This window comes from Salmo salar, chromosome ssa16 (assembly GCF_905237065.1).
Source record: "Salmo salar chromosome ssa16, Ssal_v3.1, whole genome shotgun sequence".
Taxonomy (NCBI): domain Eukaryota; kingdom Metazoa; phylum Chordata; class Actinopteri; order Salmoniformes; family Salmonidae; genus Salmo; species Salmo salar.
The window spans coordinates 82815771-82838436 of record NC_059457.1 but is presented as its reverse complement, the minus strand read 5'-3'; the positions used below and the strand labels follow the sequence as shown (position 1 = coordinate 82838436).

General features: G+C 39.2%; 2 protein-coding genes across 5 annotated transcripts in view; one reads left to right on the top strand and one right to left on the bottom strand.

Annotated features, from left to right (window-relative positions):
• LOC106574974 (nectin-4) overlaps positions 1-8371 on the top strand; it is a 215464-nt gene extending 207093 nt beyond the window's left edge. For 2 of the 3 annotated variants that reach the window (XM_045698191.1, XM_045698190.1), the window contains exons 3-13: positions 3220-3555; positions 4136-4432; positions 4824-4859; positions 5031-5124; positions 5227-5301; positions 5495-5524; positions 5630-5677; positions 5826-5864; positions 6007-6069; positions 6273-6308; positions 6586-8371. In XM_045698191.1, the coding sequence (XP_045554147.1) occupies positions 3220-3555; positions 4136-4432; positions 4824-4859; positions 5031-5124; positions 5227-5301; positions 5495-5524; positions 5630-5677; positions 5826-5864; positions 6007-6069; positions 6273-6308; positions 6586-6613 (1082 nt within the window). In that variant the 3' untranslated portion in view covers positions 6614-8371. Of the gene's footprint in view, positions 1-2455; positions 2596-3219; positions 3556-4135; positions 4433-4823; positions 4860-5030; positions 5125-5226; positions 5302-5494; positions 5525-5629; positions 5678-5825; positions 5865-6006; positions 6070-6272; positions 6309-6585 lie in introns of those variants that run through there. The other variant, XM_045698192.1, reaches the window with a different exon arrangement.
• Positions 8372-13971: 5600 nt separating this feature from the next.
• Positions 13972-19851, bottom strand: LOC123727898 (uncharacterized). Of its 2 annotated transcripts, none has more exons than XM_045698188.1 (5): positions 19489-19851; positions 18863-19204; positions 16768-16888; positions 16147-16183; positions 13972-14687 (listed from the first exon to the last, which is right to left on the bottom strand). In XM_045698188.1, exons 1-5 carry the CDS (start codon positions 19553-19555, stop codon positions 14601-14603), a joined length of 654 nt encoding a protein of 217 aa, XP_045554144.1. In that variant the 5' UTR covers positions 19556-19851; the 3' UTR covers positions 13972-14600. The 2 variants fall into 2 exon arrangements, with proteins under 2 accessions (XP_045554144.1, XP_045554145.1); XM_045698189.1 differs by having other exon boundaries at positions 18863-19180; positions 19489-19835.
• Between the last annotated feature and the right edge of the window lie 2815 nt (positions 19852-22666).

Sequence of the window (22666 nt, the reverse complement as noted above, 5' to 3'; positions counted from 1 at the left end):
AGATTATCTTTATTACACCTTTGGAATAGTAAAAGTTAGCACATGGAAAAGAATAGCATCGATCATCATGTCACCACAATAAGACCCTCGATATTTATTAAAAGGCGCATCACCTTCATCGCTGTGCACTTCCACCACCCTATGAAGTTCATAATTTATTTCATCTGTAGTCTAATAAACGGCATGCTTTCTCATGATGTTGTGAATTATTTTACCCGATATGTAGGCTACTTTACTCACATAATCAGGTTGGATGGAAACCTGGTTAATGTCGAGCCATTTTGAGGATGCTGGAATTATATTTTGGATGAACATGCGCAGGACTACAGGAGACTTTTGAAGTAGCCTAATCAGATTAAAGCATTGTGAATGGTTGCGTTTCTGCCACATATAAAAGTTAATACATTTTAAAGTAAATTATAAATATTTAGGCTATATTGAAGCAATTGTTTCTATGTACGCAAAGAATAGCTGCTCTGATTGTAGAGGAGGCACACAAAGGCTTTATGGTAATTTCAACAGTAAAATACTGTAGAATGTACAACAAAATGCCTTAAATGTGTTTTACAGAATTCATTATGCTGCATTGTGGGAAAGAATCTATGGGCGGGGAAAGAGTCTGGCGCATGAACATATTTTAAGGCGTCTCTTGTAAGAGACTACTTTTGAACACTAGTGAGTGCATGGTATTGTTGCTTCTGACTCATTAACATATTTTGAGGTGTGTCTTGTAAAAGGATATATTTGTTGCACCCGTTAGTGAGAATTCTGTACGAATTTAACTAATATGTGGGAGTGGTTCCCAAAAATGTAATTTATATAGGGGACAGATCAGAGTGGCAACAAATCTCAAACCTTTAATGGTTGATCTGTTTCACCCTGACAGTTTAGAAGTCTTTGTTAAAGCAGAAAGTGAAAGGGATATAAACACCAAATATCTACACTGTAATATTTACTATTAGCAATTGTTGAGTTGATTTAAATACAAATAAAAACTAAAGTACTGTATTGCTGTTTTGCTCTATATTTAATGCAGTATATTGTAAATTATGGTTCATTTTCGGAAAATATTGTGGGAGGCGAAAGCATCGCTGGCTCATTAAGGGCTAGGTTGTTATAGCTCTGTTTACAGGACCGTCACCATTTAAAATCAGGGTAGGTTGTTATAGCTCCACCTTGTTTACAGTAACATCACCATTTAAAGTCAGGTGAATGTTCTTATAACTCTGTTTACAGTAACATCACCATTTAAAGTCAGGTGAATGTTCTTATAGCTCTGTTTACAGTAACATCACCATTTAAAGTCAGGGGAAGGTTCTTATAGCTCCTCCTTGTTTACAGTAACATCACCATTTAAGATCTGGGGTAGGTTGTTATAGCTCTGTTTACAGTAACATCACCATTTAAAGTCAGGGGAAGGTTCTTATAGCTCCTCCTTGTTTACAGTAACATCACCATTTAAGATCTGGGGTAGGTTGTTATAGCTCTGTTTACAGTAATATCACCATTTAAAATCAGGGCTAGGTTGTTATAGCTCTGTTTACAGTAATATCACCATTTAAAATCAGGGCTAGGTTGTTATAGCTCTGTTTACAGTAATATCACCATTTAAAATCAGGGCTAGGTTGTTATAGCTCTGCGCCAGGCTCACAACCTTTCACCGAATGCCAACACATTCTGGGCCATCTGATTTGTCCGGTAACGATGGGTTGAGTCAGAGCTAGAACACACGTGGGTAAAACAGCAGTTTGAAAATTCATCATTGGCTTTTACTCTGATTGGTTAGAGACAATCCAATCGCCGAAGACATTGTACAACGCCCGTCATGCCCCTCGTCACCTCCAACAACTTCAATAATAACCCTAACCCTATTCAGACTAAAGTATGTAGTGAACGACAAAGCAGCAGGAAGAATGTAGTTTGAGTCGTCAGGCTAGGTTACCTCATCTATTAGGACAGCACCACCTACTGTTTGAATGTACTTTATTATAACATACACCAAGTAGAATAGATGTATCTATTTATTTTATGTTCTAAATAACCTAGTAATTTATTTCAACCCATTTCAATATGATTGACCTTGTTGTACTTTTGATCAAGTTAAGTTTACAGTGTATTGTTATTATAAATCTATGGAACTACAGATAGTTTTGTTGTTCTTCCTGTTGTCAGTGTAATGTGTTAATGTATTTGAGCCCTTAGAAAATAATGGTGATAATGTTTGCTCTTTGATATATCCTCGTGTTTGAGTTGGCGATGTGTGTGTAATATTTCAGCTCCTTTCTGTTTTATGACCTGAGAAGAGTTCCTTTAACCACCTCAACTAAAACAGGTAAAACAATGGTTCTGACACTGGCTAACACACTATGGAAGAAAAACTTGCACCAGCCGAGTTTACTTTCACTTTTATTGTATGGGAGGGGCTTCTGACAAAAAAGGTCCATATGTGATAGGTTCATTCAAACCCATGTGGGTTGGACACACGAAAGAGGGAAATTCAAAATCTCAAGTGACTTCATAAGAGAACTCACATTTCCACCATGTCTCCTGCACTCTACAACTACCTGTTTATTCTACTGATAATCCTACCTAAAGGTGAGATAATCCGTTTTATGCATGAAATACTGCATTTGTCAGCTTTTTATTGACAAAATATTGCTGATACTGTTGCTTTTTTTATGAGATGTGCTTTACAGTTCAAATCTGTTTATTTCAGAACACTAGATTCATAATTTAATGTATCTTTAACTATACAGATACATTAAAAGCTATACAGATAAATTATAGTAGTGAAATGCATGTATAGTGTAGTGAAAGTCACTGTGTAGTGAGTCACTGTATATACTGTGTAGTGTAGTGAGAGTCATTGTATGAACTGTATAGTGTAGTGAAAGTCACTGTATAAACTATGATTTAATCAGTGAACAAAGAGGATTTGATCTATAGCCATAGTTCCTTATATTCACTGATGTTCACACATTCTGTAGCTGATGTTACTTTAATAATTTAACACATGAACCCATACTGCAATCAGTTTACAGGTGCCTTCATTCATAACTTCATAACTTCCTCCCGCCTTGACTGGACTTCCCCTACCTCTGTACTCCTCCTTCTGACTATTATGAGTACTACACCACAATATTGTACTCTGTATACTGTATTGTATCCTATTAATGCAGTACTGTAAGTACTAAGTAGTGTGTAACTATCTTCATGCAGGGCTCTCTCATCTGGTGAGAACACAGCAGGTTGTCACAGCAACCCTGGGAGAAGATGCAGTCTTAAACTGTGAGCTCATGACACCCAAAGACGTGCGGCAAGTCACCTGGCAAAAAGTGACAACTGGGACGAATGAAAATGTGGCCTCCTATAGCAAACATGGTCCCAATGTCAACCTACCTTTTAAGGGGAAAGTGGAGTTTGAAGACGAGGGACTGCAGAACTGCTCTATCGTCATCAGAGGAGTGTCAAGAGGAGATGAGTGCTGCTACAAGTGTCTGTTTAACACCTTTCCAGAAGGAGCTATCAGTGGAAGGACCTGCCTCAAAGTCCATGGTAAAATCTGATAACTTAATGTACTGTAAATGATTGACTCAGAACAACTTCAGAAGTTCAGACAGCCATTTTATCAGATCATACATCCAATGTCTTGCATGCATTTATCAAAATGGAATCAAATCAAATGTTATTGGTCACATACACATTTTTTTAGCAGATGATATTGAGGGTGTAGTGAAATGCTTGTGTTCCTAGCTCCCTACAGTGCAGTAGTATCTAACAATTCACAACATTATACACAAATCTAAAAGTAAAAGAATGTAATTAAGAAATATATAAATATTAGGATGAGCAATGTAGGAGTGGCATTGACTAAAATACAGTATATACATGAAATGAGTAAAGCAGTATGTAAACATTATTAAAGTGACTAGTGTTCCATTATTAAGGTGGCCAGTGATTCCATGTCTATGTACAGTATATAGGGCAGCAGCCTCTAAGGTGCAGGGTTGAGTAACCGGGTGGTAGCTGGATAGTGATGGCGAATAATTTAGTAAATGGAATAATTTAGTAAATAATGTAAATTAAAACATTATAGTATTTACATTCACTATGAACTGTGTCTGTTGTCCTATAGAGCTGTATGGACCCTCACTCCTCATCACACAAACCAACAACAGTCACACCACTCTGTCCTGTTCTGCTACTGGACGACCTGCTCCTATAGTGACCTGGGATGACATAATGATAGAACATTCCACCATGGTTGATGTCACCCATCCCAATGGAACTGTCACTATGACAACTACTGTAACAGTGCTAGTGTCCAGTCTAACTAACAAAGAAGTTAGGTGTGTTGCTTCACTATCCTTCGGTGGTTCCATCAAGGCGGTTTCCGAGGTGATTCCAGCTAGTGATCAAGCTTCATTTGCAGGTAAGAAATGGTTAGGATTAATACCACCATAATATATTGATGTTTAAGAAAAAATAAATAACTAGGCAAGTCAGTTAAAAACAAATTCCTATTTACATTGATGGCCTATCGGGGAACAGTGGGTTAACTGCCTTGTTCAGGTGCAGAACAACAGATTTTTACCATGTCAGCTTGGGGATTTGATCCAGCAACCTTTTGGCTATTGGCCCAACACTAACTACTAGGCTACCTGCCACCCCAAACATGACATGATCAGGTAGATGTCATGATGAAGTACTGTCTGTGTTCATGATGAAGTACTGACTGTGTTCATGATGAAGTACTGCCTGTGTTCATGGTGAAGTACTGTCTGTGTTCATGATGAAGTACTTCCTGTGTATTTCTGTGCTAGGTAAATCTCAGGTCTCTGATGATGACAGGATCAGTGGTAAGTGGTTGTTATTCTAATAATGACAGGTCATAATCAACCTATTGACTGACTCTTTTACTGTTCAACTTTCAGGTGTAGTGCAGAGACATATTTACATGTATGAAGCGTTAGTGTGGTGTACCTGGGAATTTGACCTCTGTCTTCTCTTGTCATCTCTGTCATTCACAGGTGCAGTGGTGGGTTCAGTGATGGGTTCAGTGTGTCTCATCTCTGTATTCTGTGTAGTATGTCTGCAAAAGAGGAAAAAAAAAAACTCCTCCAGGTAGAGAGAAAAAAAAACTTGAAAGTTAGAACAGTTACTATGAATTCAAAATGTGATTTAGCTGCCTTCAGTTGACTTAACCAGTTGATCTCTGATGTGCAGGGAAAAAAACATACCGGACCCTGAAATCAGCAAGACTCCTCTAAAGACACAACAGAACAGATTACCATCCAAACAGTAAGTCACTAATACTAAAGAACATTTAAGAGATTATGATGGATACCTTTTTGAAAGAAAACATGATAATTACATTTTCTGAGAATATGTGCTATACAGGTACATTCTTCATGATTAAATAATTGTAATGAATGAATAATGAATCAGATGATGTGGTTCTTGTCAGTACAGTGTTTATTTTGATTTATTTCAGTGTCACACCATCCTCCAGTCCATCACAAATGTGAGTATTCCTACCACCTGGAGAGATTAAAACACTTGTATTTGAAATAGCTTTTTTAAGATAAATAATAATTATAACCCCAAAAAAGTATATTTGTTTTTTCAGGTCACACTTGTCAACCAGCTCGTCAACCAAGCGTAGGATGACTAAGAAGTAGGTTTACCTTCTCATTTTCTCATAGTCCCTGATTATCTTCAATATTTATCTCTCTCATTGATCAAACTTTGGAACGATGTCTGTGGTCATAGAGTGGTCATGTTAACATCAGTCAATGACGTTAAAAACAAATGGTTCTTGTCAGTACATCTTTCAGGGACACATCAAACTCCAGTCCATCAATGTGAGTATTTTTACAACTTTATTTGATTATCCAAATAGAAAGCTTGAAACAGACGATATTGAGAATGTTACAAAAGCTTTTAGTATAAATTACAATAACCCCCAAAATAAAACATAACAAAAACAATTTATTTTTGTTTCAGGATACAATCCCTCAGCTCGTCAGCCAAGCGTACGATGCATCAAGCTCAGGAGGCTGTAAAGAAGTAGGTTTACCCCTTCATTCTCTCACTGTCTGTTGTAGTCTCTCTTGAGGAAGAAGCTCTGAAATGATGTACTTTTGAGGTGGTCATTGAGTGGTCATGTTGTCATTATCCATTCACTCAGCTGCATGTTAGTATCTGTTCTGTTACTCATGTTACATTTGTCAATATACAAACCACATTTCTGTTCTGTTCTCTTTTTACAGTATCTCCAGCCAAGAATCAGATGATGGTGTAACAAGGTGAGCTCAAATCATTCTAATTCAAAGATACCACCAGAGGTCACATAATCTTAATTTTATTTTATATATCTTCTATTTATTATCTATTATTTCCTACATTAAGCTAAGACTATAATTGGTAGTTAAACATTTGGTCCCACAATGGCTCAGACCATGTTCACGTTTTGTCATTTCATCTTATTTCTGTAGGCTACTGTGTGTACAGAAGAAACACTCTTCCTCACAATGACCATTTGAATTATTGCCATTTTGTTTGCTCTTCTTTTTTCTCTCTCAGAAACCTTCTAGAAGATGATGACTACTGAGTGACTCTAATCACATTGCCACACACACCAAATCACTATTGACTAATCTGGTTAATATTCTTATTCTTATTCTTATTTTTTACTCAAAACTGTCTGTCTGTCTCACTTTCTTTACTTAAGCCATAGCTTAATAGGGTTATTTCCTGTCTGTGCCATATTCACATTAGTCACAGCTGCTGTTAGAAATGTTCTTATAAGGTTGTCCATTTGTTTTATGTTTTTGTTGTCTCCATGTCTGTTTTTCAGTGTTTAGATACATGAACGTTTCTGCACTTCTTGTATTATTATTTATTTTACACTTCCCCAAACCTCCCTGTGATTTCAAAAGAACAAATAAAACATTCATTCATTGTAAAAAGAAGAAAAAAAACTATGTAGCCTATTGTGTGAAAATATTTTAAACTGTCATGTTAATCTTATGGATTGTCAGTCCTTGGTTTGCATCTGTAGCTGTGTTGATGAATTTGAGAGTGGTTATTCTCCAGCTCCATCCCTCAGTTTGTGGCTGGGCTTGTTGGGCTAAAATACAAACTTCCAGAATGTGGCACCATCTAATGTTTACTTATTAAACACACCAGAAAGAAGAGTGAGAGTATAACAGTAGAGTTCTCACCTCTTACATTAAGCAGGATTACTGGGACTGGCTCAGTGCATAACCTGTAGACTATAAAGGCCAATTTATTATTGAACCAAAAATGTGTTCCGGAGGCTCTGTAATGAGGGTGAGACGCAATTGCAGTGCCTCCAGGTGCTTGCGGAGGCCAAATCAAGCTCTGTCATGCATTGCTGTGCGCTTCCAAAATGTTGTAACAATGCGGAGAGCTCCGTATAGCTCGGCATTGACATGATTGTTTGACGTTAGGTGGGGGCGATACATCCTGCATAAACACAAACTCACTGCCTTGACAACTTCCTTGACAACAAACATGGATAACTTGGACGAAAGGCTATCGGAGCAAGTGCACAAATAAAAAACATATTTATGATAACTTGTGTTGGGATTTCAAAGACCCGAATGAGTGAACTCCTGGAAAGAGATCTGGGAGGTAATGGGGATAGATGTGGTAAAGAAGTAAATGGAATGCAGAACGCGGGGGATAGAAGGAAGCTGTATTGGCGCACGTTCAACAAATCGGATCTAACAAAGTGGATATTTGTCAAATCTGTCACGATTGATGTATTGTAACAGGCCCACAATGTGTTATTAAAATCAGATTTGGATATAATTGGCTGTTTTCGCTGCATAACATTTCAGGTTTAGAAAAAGAGATCTAAATTCTAACTCCCATGGGTATAAACTGATCGCATGCAGTTAGCATACAGAAACGGTGGTGGTAGTCAAAGTAGTTTCTAACTAATGCATTTGATTGATGACGATGACAGGAACATGTGTTAGGGTTGACATTCATATAAGTATCGTAGCGACCCGCACAGACAGTTGTGGGTTATGTGTTACTTACCAGTGTTCCCGGGGTCATGCCAATCAACCTGCTATCTGCCAATCACGGGTATGCCTGGAATGTTCTGATACCGGGCAGCCTGGTGGTTGGCGGAGTGGCGTGAAGGGGGGTTGGGCAGGGGGATGGAGCATTGGAAGTTAAGACCGGGTTTAGCCATTGTTCTCTCTCTTACGTCTGGACTTCACAAGAGAAGGTCATGGTTGGTTTGTAGTGTACCTTTCATTTATTTGGCATGGGCTACGGCCAAACAGTAGCCTGTGTTAAGTTGGGTTAATAAACCGTCCATTCGTTAACTCCATCCTCTGTCTGGACAATTGTTCCTTCATGATCTAGTCAGGTCATTACAGTATTATACTTTGAGTTTTACCTCAACATAGTGTAAAATACACAAACAACAGCCTAACTGTAGGCTAATTTAGCTGGGGGGCAATGGGGAGATTCGGGATGGAGATGCAGGTGTAAAACAGTGCAGCCTTTTTACTCCATACCTTCTTGGCTGAGCACACACAACCAGGCCTTTTCATATCAGTCTGTTGGTGAACCCAGTCCCCTGTACTGCACACAGTTTCTTAAGTGTTCCTTAAATGTCAAGCACCAGGAAACGGACTCCAACATCTCAGAAGAGGTAAGGTCTTTTCTTTTAGCCAGTTGCTTGTACAGTACCAGTCAAAAGTTTGGACACACCTAGACATTCAAGGGTTTGTCTTTATTTTTTACTATTTTCTACATTGTAGAATAATTGTGAAGACCTCAAAACTATGAAATAACACATATGGAATCATATAGTAACCAAAAAAGTGTTACACAAATCAAAATATATTTTATATTTGAGATTCTTCAAAGTAGCCACCCTTTGCCTTGATGACAGCTTTGCACACTCTTGGCATTCTCTCAACCAGCTTCATGAGGTAGTCACCTGGATTGCATTTCAATTAACCTGTTATGGATAGGGGGCAGTATTTTCACGGCCGGATAAAAAACGTACCCGATTTAATCTGTTTATTACTCCTGCCCAGAAACTAGAATATGCATATAATTGTTTGATTGGGATAGAAAACACCCTAAAGTTTCTAAAACTGTTTGAATGGTGTCTGTGAGTATAACAGAACTCATATGGCAGGCCAAAACCTGAGAAGATTCCAAACAGGAAGTGCCCTCTCTGACCATTTCTTGGCCTTCTTTAGCCTCTTTATTGAAAACAGGATCTCTGCTGTAACGTGACACTTTCTAAGGCTCCCATAGGCTCTCAGAAGTCGCTAGAACGTTGAATGATGACTCTGCAGTCCCTGGCTGAAAAACAGTAGCGCATTTGGATAGTGGTCGATCTGAGAACAATGAGACGGGCGTGCGCGTGCACGTGACGACTCCATTTTCAACTTTGAGTCTTTGAACCAAAACAAGGTTTCTCGGTCGGAATATTATCGCTATTTTACTAGAAAAATCGCATAAAAATTGATTTTAAACAGCGTTTGACATGCTTCGAAGTACGGTAATGGAATATTTAGCAATTTTTTGTCACGATATACGCGCCGGCGCGTCACCCTTCGTTACCCTTCGGATAGTGTCTTGAACGCACGAACAAAACGCCGCTATTTGGATATAACTATGGATTATTTTGAACCAAAACAACATTGGGTGATGAAGTAGAAGTCCTGGGAGTGCATTCTGACGAAGAACAGCAAAGGTAATCAAATTTTTCTTATAGTAAATCTGAGTTTGGTGAGTGCCAAACTTGGTGGGTGTCAAAATAGCTAGCCTGTGATGGCCGGGCTATCTACTCAGAATATTGCAAAATGTGCTTTCACCGAAAAGCTATTTTAAAATCGGACACCGCGATTGCATAAAGGAGTTCTGTATCTATAATTCTTAAAATAATTATGTGTTTTGTGAACGTTTATCGTGAGTAATTTAGTAAATTCACCGGAAGTGTTCGGTGGGAATGCTAGTTCTGAACGTCACATGCTAATGTAAAAAGCTGGTTTTTGATATAAATATGAACTTGATTGAACAAAACATGCATGTATTGTATAACATAATGTCCTAGGAGTGTCATCTGATGAAGATCATCAAAGGTTAGTGCTGCATTTAGATGTGGTTTTGGTTTTTGTGACATTATATGCTTGCTTGAAAAATGGGTGTCTGATTATTTCTGGCTGGGTACTCTGCTGACATAATCTAATGTTTTGCTTTCATTGTAAAGCATTTTTGAAATCGGAGAGTGTGGTTAGATAAAGGAGAGTCTTGTCTTTAAAATGGTGTAAAATAGTCATATGTTTGAAAAATTGAAGTTTTCGGATTTTCGAGGAATTTGTAATTCGCGCCACGTCCTATCATTGGATATTGGAGCGGTGTTCCGCTAGCGGAACATCTAGATGTTAGAAGTTAACAGGTATGTCTTGTTAAAAGTTGATTTGTGGAATTTCTTTCCTTAATGCGTTCAGTTGTGTTGTGACATGGTAGGGGTGGTATACAGATGATAGCCCTATTTGGTAAAAGACCAAGTCCATATTATGGCAAGAACAGCTCAAATAAGCAAAGAGAAACGACAGTCCATCATTACTTTAAGACATGAAGGTCAGTCAATACGGAAAATTTCAAGAACATTGAACGTTTCTTCAAGTGCAGTCGCAAAAACCATCAAGCGCTATGATGAAACAGGCTCTCATGAGGACCACCACAGGACAGGAAGACCCAGAGTTACCTCTGCTGCAGAGGATAAATTCATTAGAATTAACTGCACCTCAGATTGCAGCCCAAATATATGCTTCACAGAGTTCAAGTAACAGACACATCTCAACATCAACTGTTCAGAGGAGACTGCGTGAATCAGGCCTTCATGGTCGAATTGCTGCAAAGAAACCACTACTAAAGGACACCAATAATAAGAAGAGACTTGCTTGGGACAAGAAACACAAGCAATGGACATTAGACCGGTGGAAAACTGTCCTTTGGTCTGATGAGTCCAAATTTTAGATTTTTGCTTCCAACCGCCATGTCTTTGTGAGACAGAGAGTAGGTAAACAGATGATCTCTGCATGTGTGGTTCCCACCGTGAAGCATGGAGGAGGAGGTGTGGGGGTGCTTTGCTTGTGACACTGTCTGTGATTTATTTACAATTCAAAGCACACTTAACCAGTATGGCTACCACAGCATTCTGCAGGGATACGCCATTCCATGTGGTTTGCGCTTAGTGGGACTATCATTTGTTTTTCAACAGGACAATGACCCAACACACCTCCAGGCTGTGTAAGGGCTATTTGACCAAGAAGGATAGGGATGGAGTGCTGCATCACATGACCTGGCCTCCACATTCACCTGACCTCAACCCAATTGAGATGGTTTGGGATGAGTTGGACTGCAGAGTGAAGGAAAAGCAGCCAACAAGTGCTCAGCAAATGTGGGAACTCCTTCAAGACTGTTGGACAAGCATTCCAGGTGAAGCTGTTTGAGAGAAGGCCAAGAGTGTGCAAAGCTGTCAGCAAGGCAAAGGGTGGCTACTTTGAAAATATAAAATATGTTTGGAATTGTTTAACCTGTTAGGGCTAGGGGGCAGTATTTACACGGCCGGATAAAAAACGTACCCGATTTAATCTGGTTATTACTACTGCCCAGAAACTAGAATATGCATATAATTATTGGCTTTGGATAGAAAACACCCTAAAGTTTCTAAAACTGTTTGAATGGTGTCTGTGAGTATAACAGAACTCATATGGCAGGCAAAAACCTGAGAAGATTCCACACAGGAAGTACCCTCTCTGACCATTCCTTGGGCTTCTTGGCTCTGTTTATTGAACATTTAGGATCTTTGCTGTAACGTGACACTTCCTACGGCTCCCATAGGCTCTCAGAACCCGGGAAAAAGCTGAATGATGTAATTCCAGCCGCTGGCTGAAAAACTTTAGCGCCTTTGGTAAGTGCTCTATCAGGGGACCATCAGACTGAGGCTCGTGCACGAGGGGATCCCATGTTTTTATTTTCTCTCTCTTTGAACGTAAACACGCTTTCCCGGTCAGAATATTATCGCTTTTTTATGAGAAAAATGGCATAAAAATTGATTTTAAACAGCGGTTGACATGCTTCGAAGTACGGTAATGCAATATTTAGAATTTTTTTGTCACGAAACGCGTCGGGCGCGTAATCCTTATTTACCCTTTCGGATAGTGTCTTGAACGCACGAACAAAACGCCGCTATTTGGATATAACTATGGATTATTTGGGACCAAACCAACATTTGTTATTGAAGTAGAAGTCCTGGGAGTGCATTCTGACGAAGAACAGCAAAGGTAATAACATTTTTCTTATAGTAAATCTGACTTTGGTGAGGGCTAAACTTGCTGGGTGTCTAAATAGCTAGCCCTGTGATGCCGGGCTATCTACTTAGAATATTGCAAAATGTGCTTTCACCGAAAAGCTATTTTAAAATCGGACATAGCGAGTGCATATAGGAGTTCTGTATCTATAATTCTTAAAATAATTGTTATGTTTTTTGTGAACGTTTATCGTGAGTAATTTAGTAAATTCACCGGAAGTGTTCGGTGGGAATGCTAGTCACATGCTAGTCACATGCTAATGTAAAAAGCTGGTTTTTGATATAAATATGAACTTGATTGAACAAAACATGCATGTATTGTATAACATAATGTCCTAAGATTGTCATCTGATGAAGATCATCAAAGGTTAGTGATGCATTTAGCTGTGGTTTGGGTTTATGTGACATTATATGCTAGCTTGAAAAATGGGTGTCTGATTATTTCTGGCTGGGTACTCTGCTGACATAATCTAATGTTTTGCTTTCGTTGTAAAGCCTTTTGGAAATCGGACAGTGTGGTTAGATTAACGAGAGTCTTGTCTTTAAAATGGTGTAAAATAGTCATATGTTTGAGAAATTGAAGTAATAGCATTTCTAAGGTATTTGAATAACGCGCCACAGGATTCAACTGGCTGTTGAGTAGGTGGGACGCTTGCCCATAGAGGTTAACACTTTTTATGGTTACTACATGATTCCATATGTGTTATTTCATAGTTTTGATGTGTTATTATTCTACAATGTATAATCTAGTAAAAATAAAGAGAAACTATTGAATGAGTCGGTGTGTCCAAACTTTTGACTGGTACTGTAATTAGCTGGATGGCTATAGAGTTTATAGAGTTAATCACTATGAGTGGTGAGATGCAGAAATTTATTGGATGCGTATTACAGCTCCCCGAATCGCACAAAGTATGAATTCTCTGACTTCTGCAGAGGCAGCATTGCAGTAAATGCTGTATGGAATGCAAATGTTGGATTGACCATGCAGAGCCTTTAAGAATCAACCATCTGTTCACTAATCACTCTTTCTAAAAGCATATTTTAGCTTGATCCGAAAATGTGGTCCAGAGAGGATGTGACGCAATTGCAAAGCCTCTGGAGGTTGCAGATGCAAAATCCAGCTCCATGCCACATCGCTGTGCTCCTTCCAAATTGTGTAACAATGTGGAGGCTCCGTATAGCGCCGTGTATCTCATTTACATGATTGGTTGACAGTAAGTGTGGGCGGGAAGTCCTGTAGAAACGCAAACTCACTTCTTTTACAACAGCTCTGCTACGCAAAGCGCAGGAGGTATGAATGCCCTGACTTCTGCAGAGGCTGCATCGCAGTAAATGCTGTATGGCCACTGCAGACATGGCATTGACCATGCAGAGCCTTTAAGTAGTGTTTATGTAGCTCTGACTCAATGTGTCAAACCAGAGGATACTTACAGTAACAGACAGAATATGACTTGTGTTGTTTTAGTAGCAGATTTTACTTCTGTTAAAAAGATTCATAATAATTGAAAAGGGTAGGGGGCACATTAATATTATTGAGATGTGCAGCAGGGAAACAACAGGCAGGGACACCATGAAACAGTTAAGTCATTTAATGGGCTGGCCCTGCATCCACAGAAGTACATATAATGCATATATTCATTTGTTTTTTGGGGAAATGCAGTTCAAATAAATCACAATATAAATCACATATTGTTCTTTTGTTTGTTTTATTACCAATATTTATAATAATATGAACTATGAAGTGAGTCTGCATTAATATTCTGTTTTCTAAAGTTACAGTATGAATATATAGGCAGTTTACTGATTTCTTCATTCATGTTCATGACAGGACAATGTTAGTATTTTACAAACAGTACACTGACACCTGGTGGAAAGGTTTATGATTTGGCATTTGGTGATCTCTGCAGAAACATGCTTTGTTCTATCAGAAAGCAACAACAGAACAGCTATAATTTTTAAACATGTATTTAACAATTGAATTTCCATAACAGATGTGCAGCATGCATACAGTATGTGTTGATATTTACAACCACCACAGAAGATCTACAGTAAAGGAGAGGCTGATGTATGGCAAGTCAGACAGGGATAAAATAGGCACACTTTCAAAGGGCCTTTTCAGTAATCAAAATATTCACAGTAAATGTATATCCACCACTCTACTGTACAAGCTATATGTTACAAAAACGTGTCTAAACCATGTCATCATTGGTCAAGGGGGTCAGGGGTTAAGCAGCTGGAGAGTTGAGTAAAGCCCATTGGTTCTCCTTGTGAATGTGCTGTAGGGCTCGATGTCCCGTTGCTCCTCCTACAAAGACAAACCATATGTCACTGCATTACACTGTAATGTCATATGGGGCTGCAACCTGGTCTCAGAGCATTTCATATAAAACGTACAATATGTTACACATTTGAAATGTATGATTTGTTACGAATTCTAGCTAGATTGCTAATGGTAGCTAGATGGCTAACGTTAGCTAGGCTAGGGTTAAGGTTAGAGTTAGTTAAAAGGGTGAGGGGAAGGGTTAGCTAAAAGGGTTAGGGTTGGCGTTAGGGGAAGGGTTAGCTAACATGCTACGTAGTTGTAAAGTAGCTGAAGTTGCTAATTAGCTAAAATTGTCTGCGAGATTTGAACTCACAACCTTCGGGTTGCTAGACGTTCACATTATACGCACGTTATACAACCACCCATCCACCCCGACCAATCAGCCTACTTTTGTTTTTGCCAAAACTAACCATCTGTTTTATGTAACCATACCAAACATAACATATCATCATAATTTGAGTATCCCGGATTACATTTACTACGTTACGTCTAGTCTATGAGACCATGCTGGGCGCTGTGGAAAATTCTAATAAGTTGGCAAATTCAATTCCCAGGACATTAGCTAACATTCCCATTAAAGGAAAGATTAACCAATTTTGAATGTTATATTGTTTTTGTGCATCTCTGAGTGATTTTCTATCGATTCCCTGGGTCATTTCATGTGTATCTGAGTTATTGCCGTTCAAGCAGGCAGAACTTCGGCCAGTATGATGTAGCATTGTGTTAAAGTGTCTCTCACTACACTGGAAGTTAATAGGAATCTGACTTTTAGATCGTTAAAACGTCTATCATACGTGTCAGATTCTAATACTGGCCGATGTCATAACGTGGGAGGTAGTCTTCTCTCCAATGAGCCATTGATTATCTTTTGCGATATTCCTACCTGGAGAAATTTGTAATTTAACAGAGGGTCTAACACATTTCTCCTATTTATCTGCCTCTTCAGTCCAGGGTGCATTGCATGGTGCCGTTGTGAATGTCAGACTCCACTCTGTGAAGCACATCAATCTGCATGTTGAACATGGTGAGATTGTAGACTCCTAAATTGATAGTGCTGTTTGTTTAGGCTACTATGCTGATAGTGTCTTTGTTATTATTGTGTGTAGCTACGTTTGCTAGTTAGCTAGCCAGTCAGCTCATAGCGACAGCATTGCATTGTGGATTTTGTAGTAAACAGATTTTAACTTGAAACGCCAAAATGAAACATATTGTTCTCACATATTAGTGTTATTTCACTTTTTTGTGGATTTTTCCTTTAAATTCTAGTTAGGATTAATTAGAACTTTTGGGGCAACCTAATGAATGTTCTAGGAACGTTCACAGCACCCATTTTGGTTTGTTGGGTAGTCTCTGCAGATGACTTCTTATGACTAACATGCAACAGCTAGCTATAACAGGGCTAAACAAATAACAAAAAACATAAATAGTGTTGTTGTGGCACCTCGTCGACGGTTCCAGACACTTGTAGCTGTGTTCTCCTGTTGAGCAAAAAATAACAAGAGTTAACATAGCACCAAATGAAACCTGTTTTACACAGCACATTTGTAGAGAAACATTTAGTTTTTTTCACCACGCTCATTTTTGACAGGAAGTGAGAAGCGAAAAGCCACAACAGTGCCATGATTAGACACAGTTGACCCATATAAACTCAAATCAGACTTAAAGGGCCAGTGCAGTCAAAAACATGTTTTTTTCTGTGTTCTTTATGGTATTTCCACGCTGAGGTTGAAATAAAACTATGACATTGTTGAGTGCTCCAATTCCTTTCTGCCTCGAATTAGTCCTTTTGGATGTTTTTCCTGGTAATGCCTTTTCATGCTTTTCGTCATTGTTGTTGAGCACCCCTCCTTTCTTTTGTTTGCTGAAGAGCCCACCTGAACTCATAGCATTGCATGTATTTCTGAGACACCAATTCAGTACTCTATCCACATTGCAGATCTGATATGTATATGAGAATGCACCTTTTTTTACTACAGTGCTTCCAAGTAATTATTCAAATACCAAAAGGCTGACAAACACTCATTACAGCAACTCTTTTACCAAACTATTAGTTTTATCTTACCTGAGATGAATTTTCCTCATGATTACGCCACCAAACACCAGGGCAGCTACACATGCTGCAACGCCTGTTATCATCCCCCAATAGAAGAGACTGTTGTCTGTGGCCTGTTGCACTTGGGCTCCTGAGAAAGGGGAAAATATATATTATAATCTTATATGTTCCTCTTCCACCATCTTGTTCATTTACACTAAGGCATCGTGTTGTTGACAGTCTCTATATTTTAAGACATTATTACATGTATTGATGAGAAAATCCAATATTGTGACTATAGAAATTCTCTCAGTTCTGTCAGATGTAACTTCTATGACAGATGTTACAAAACAAGACAACAAAACATAAAGGTAAGCCAAATACATATTACATATTGAAGGTACTTTAGCACATTACATACACTACCGTTCAAAAGTTTGGGGTCACTTAGAAATGTCCTTGTTTTTTAAAGAAAAGCACATTTTTTTTGTCCATTAAAATAACATCAAGTTGATCAGAAATACAGTGTAGACATTTTTAATGTTGTAAATGACTATTGTAGCTGGAAACGGCAGATTTTTTATGGAATATCTACATAGGTGTACAGAGGCCCATTATCAGCAACCATCACTCCTGTGTTCCAATGGCACGTTGTGTTAGCCAATCCAAGTTTATCATTGTAAAAGGCCAATTGATCATTAGAAAACCCTGGCCTTTAGACTAGTTGAGTATCTGGAGCATCAGCATTTGTGAGTTCGATTACAGGCTCAAACTGGCCAGAAACAAATAACTTTCTTCTGAAACTCGTAAGTCTATTCTTGTTCTGAGAAATTAAGGCTAATCCGTGCGAGAAATTGCCAAGAAACTGAAGATCTCGTACAACGCTGTGTACTACTCCCTTCACAGAACAGCGCAAACTGGCTCTAACCAGAATATAAAGAGGAGTGGGAGGCCCCGGTGCATAACTGAGCAAGAGGACAAGTACATTAGAGTGTCTAGTTTGAGAAACAGACGCCTCACAAGTCCTCAACTGGCAGCTTCATTAAATAGTACCCGCAAAACACCAGTCTCAACGTCAACAGTGAAGAGGCGACTCCGGGATGCTGGCCTTCTTGGCAGAGTTGCAAAGAAAAAGCCATATCTCGGACTGGCCAATAAAAAGAAAAGATTAAGATGGGCAAAAAGAACGAATGTTATTCTTTGTGATCTGAACACCTCAAAGTTAGATTCGTCTGTCCATTACACTTTTCGTCTGTCCATTCCTCTTTACAGAGGAAGATTGGAAAAAAGTGTAATGGACAGACGAATCTAACTTGAGGTGTTCAGATCACAAAGAAGAACATGCGTGAGAAGCAGAAAAAATGAAAATATGCTGGAGGAGTGCTTGACGCCATCTGTCAAGCATGGTAGAGGCAATGGGATGGTCTGGGGGTGCTTTGGTGGTGGTAAAGTGGGAGATTTGTACAGGGTAAAAGGGATCTTGAAGAAGGAAGGCTATCACTCCATTTTGCCATGCCATGCCATATCCTGTGGACGGCGCTTAATTGGAACCAATTTCCTCCTACAACTGGACAATGACCCAAAGCACAGCTCCAAACTATGCAATAACTATTTAGGGAAGAAGCAGTGAGCTGGTATTCTGTCTATAATGGAGTGGCCAGCACAGTCACCGGATCTCAACCCTATTGAGCTGTTGTGGGAGCAGCTTGACCGTATGGTACGTAAGAAGTGCCCATCAAGCCAATTCAAGTTGTGGGAGGTGCTTCAGGAAGCATGGGGTGAAATCTCTTTAGATTACCTCAACAAATTGACAACTAGAATGTCAAAGGTCTGCAAGGCTGTAATTGCTGCAATTGGAGGATTATTTGACGAAGCAAAGTTTGAAGGACACAATTATTATTTCAATTAAAAATCATTATTTATAACCTTGTCAACATCTTGACTATATTTCCTATTCATTTTGCATCTCATTTCATGCATGTTTTCATGGAAAACAAGGACATTTCTAAGTGACCCCAAATGTTTGAACGGTAGTGTACATTCCACTAAATATGTGGTGATAAGACATTATGCTGGGGTTCATTTTAAAATGATTGTGAACAATCCCATCAGACCAAACACTTACCATTGACAGAAATATGTATGTTTATATAATGCCGTCCCCCATTATATCCACACTCACAGGTGTAGTTCCCTTCATCAGATGGTTGTATGTTGGTGATGTGTAGACACACTCTGTCATTCGCTATCTGCAGTTTGACTCTGGGGTCACATGTGCTGTTGGTATGATTTGTCTCATCGTCGTATGAAACTCTACACTCACGACACTCACTTATAACTCTATTTTTGTAACATACTACAGTACTGATGTCAGTGAGGTTTTGGCTTGAGCAGAGAATAGTGGCATCTGCTCTTCCGGTCTCCAATGTTTTCTCTTGAGTCACTGCCAACAGGAAATGACATGGACCTTGAGTGTTTTTTCATAAGAAAAGATTAAGTACTAAAGTAAAAAAACATTTTACAATAAAACAGCATTTGAATTTAAAAAAAATTATTACACATTTCAGAATGTTAATGAAATAAAAATATAGAAATAAACACAACTTTACCTTGTGCATAACTAAACTCCTATTGTTAATGGAATAATGGAAATGCATCACAAATGCAACATCTGAGGACTGGTGCTCTTTCCTTTCATGTTGCATAATGCTGTGTGTATGTGTCAGAGAAAAAGACAAATATCCCTCTTACCTTCAACAGCTGTGCATTGAGCCAGCAGCAGCAAAATCAGAGAAAGCCTGAATACATTTCCACACATACTGACCAACTGCAGAACCAAATGTTAGTCCAATATTTTCTGCTCAGACTGACAGCAGAACAAAAGTCAAACTAAAGCAAATCAAAGTCCTTTTGACTGGTTTGACCCAGTTACATGATCTGGTGCTACCTGAGAGGAGGAAGTGGTGCTGTGTAAATGCATTCTAGCTTCTATGTGTGACTTTCACAATGACAATACATCTAGTGGGCTGTGTCTAAGGGCTATGCAGTGCAACCACCACATACTAAATACACATGTCAAGAGCTCCACTTCCTGCTCCAGCAACAATAATAGATTCTGACAGCACCCCAAGACTGAGGGGGGTATATCAAGTAAGTGATGGTTAGATCTGGTCCTCCAGGTTAATAACAGGAAATTAACCTACCAAGTGCTATGTTTCTATTTCTGATATATTATTATAATCATTCAATAAAATTGTTACTGGAAAAAAATGTGTACGCATGGCATGCGCCAACTGTACTAATCTCTTTTTGTAGGTGCGCAGTCTTTTCAGAAATGGCACACGCATATATTTAGTGTAACATTTACGCAGCGGTTAGAAATGCGAGAGGATTTTGCACCGGTATGCGTACTATGGCACTGCTGAGTGCTGATGTTTATTGTGCTGATCAAATGGACATCTACTACTAGCATCACATGTAGGCTATCTACAGCACACGATAATGTTACGCAGCCATCTGCACCCCCACCCACCCACCCACCCATTTGATCTCACTTCTCAGAAATTCAAAACAGACTAAATATGCAAGGTGTGAAAGCTAACCTAGACTTGTGGCAAGTTGATCTGCTCCTTTTGGCCCATTTCAGCCACATACTTTAGTGGTGGCCATTGGTCTTGTGTCCCTCCGGGATGTAACAGTCTGAAGCTGAACGATGATGAATAAAACTGTTGATGTATAAGACTGTTGATGATGTATATGACTGTTGATGATGTATACGACTGTTGATGATGTATAAGACTGTTGATGATGTCGCATACATCATCAACAGTCTTATACATCATCAACAGTCTTATACATCATCAACAGTTTTATACATCATCAACAGTCTTATACAACATCAACAGTCGTATACATCATCAACATTATTGTTGATGATGTATACGACTGTTGATGATGTATAAAACGGTTGATGATGTATAAGACTGTTGATGATGTATAAGACTGTTGATGATGTATAAGACTGTTGATGCACAGTCCATAAAATGTGCATCCTCGTAATGGCTTGTTGCTTTTGGTGACATTCAACAAAACTAATAACAAGCTGAAAAATGGCATATCCAGTATCATAATAACATGATATTTTCTAACCTGTGCTCTGTTACTTTAGTCTTATCTGTGCACCCACCATTACTCGGCTCCATCTCTGAGGACTGGAGAGGGCTGGAAAGGAAGCCTGGGTGACTTCTATTGAAGTCTTTATCATACCAGACTGTTATTCAAATTACCATTTCCTATTTTTCTGGCCTGAATCTGCTTGGTGGCTGGGAGGTGTAGTAGGTTTACAGTGGAGCTGACCTGTTAGCAGTGATTGCCTTTCATCAAGAAGATGCAGCAGGCAGCTGAGCCAGCACTTGACCAAGGATGCTGGGTAGTTGGGTGGGCAGCTAGCATACAGACGAAACTGATCAGCATAAACTGGGGAGATAGATGCTGGGTAACCAAGGAGTGGTCAATAATAAGTTAATAAAAATCACCCAAATATATGTAATTTTGTTAAATAGGTTTATCAAGAATGGCTAGCTTTTGTCAGAGCATTTGTGGTTGTTTCCTCTACAATCTCTGCCACGAAACAGCCAACAATGTTGTTTTACCTCCTGGCCAGCAGAGGGCAATACCACGTTATCCTCCCTTCAAATTGTCCATTGTTAGATTCTACACCGGTGGTCTTTATTAAATCTGTCAGAGGTCTCCCGTGTGCTTTACACCGGGTACAGAGTTTAACAGTCCAGTTAAACATTTATGCAAGTAAGCACCATAAATTATGATTTGGCTGTTGGCATATTAGTAAGTGTAGCTAGCTCAGAGCAGTCTGGTTTGACTTTTGGAAGCTGTGTTTGCCGTGTCTACTGCACAAGGTTAGCTATCTATTCGGTTTTGCTTGACAACAATGTCTGTGTTGGCTGGCTAGCTAACTTTACCTAGCAAGCAACGATTAGCCTACTGTCTATTCTGCAGTAAGCTTAACGTGTATTCTATTTTTGGACTAATCATACAGGGTATGACAGATATTGTAATGTTATAACACTGACTCTTGCTGAATTATATTTAGCTTGCTGCTCAGTAACGTTAATCTCTCTTTCTGTTTCGCTTGCCAATGCAAAGCTGTGTCGTTCATGGCGTGTAACATTATCCTTCTGCTTTCACTAGTCACTGATCATGAAAAGTTCAAAGGAAGCTGTGCAGACTGCTGCCAAGGAGTTCCTCCAGTTCGTGAACAAAGGAGTGTCTCCATACCACGGTCAGAAACAAGTCATGTCACGGCACAGGGACAAAGAGAAATACTGTAAATCCTGTGTCAACACTAAATACATTTTTGATCAAGAGCATGGAGCATTGGGAGACTGACTACCTTCCATGGACTTTGAGATGAGATAGATATCTTGCAGGCAGAAGTCCTCTTTCTGAGCCTGTACTGATGCCAGTTTTGTTGTGTAGCCTACCTTTGCACTCTGATCCATGTACAGTCCATTCACACTATCCTTGGCCTAGATCCCTCCTGAGATCTCAAAGCCACTCTGTTATCCAGGGGCGCAACTTTGGTTTTAGAAGTGGTGGGGACAACTTTTTTTTAATTTGTATTTTTTAATCAAGTCTGATAAACACTCCAAACAGCCTACCCGACCGCTCGGAGGCGTCCGCATGGTCCTAAAGCAAACCATTGCCTCGTTTTGTATCACATTCCAATGATAAAACTGGGGGGGGGGACAAAAATGCAATTTCAGAATGTTGGGTCCCCCCGTCCCCAATGAATGTTGCACCCCTGCTGTTATCAGTCAATTAATGTGTATGTTCCCTGGTTTCGCAGGTTGTAACTCAGAAAAGGAACGAGGTGGCTTGAAGTTAATGTCCTGCTCTTTTCACTCCTATT

Coding starts and splice junctions, on each gene's coding strand:
- LOC123727898 (XM_045698188.1), bottom strand. CDS start 19,555: ATGTGTGGAAATGTATTCAGGCTTTCTCTGATTTTGCTGCTGCTGGCT. Junction 16,889..18,862: donor CATACATATTTCTGTCAATG/GTAAGTGTTTGG, acceptor CCCCTTTCTCAG/GAGCCCAAGTGCAACAGGCC. Junction 16,184..16,767: donor ATGAGGAAAATTCATCTCAG/GTAAGATAAAAC, acceptor TTTGCTCAACAG/GAGAACACAGCTACAAGTGT.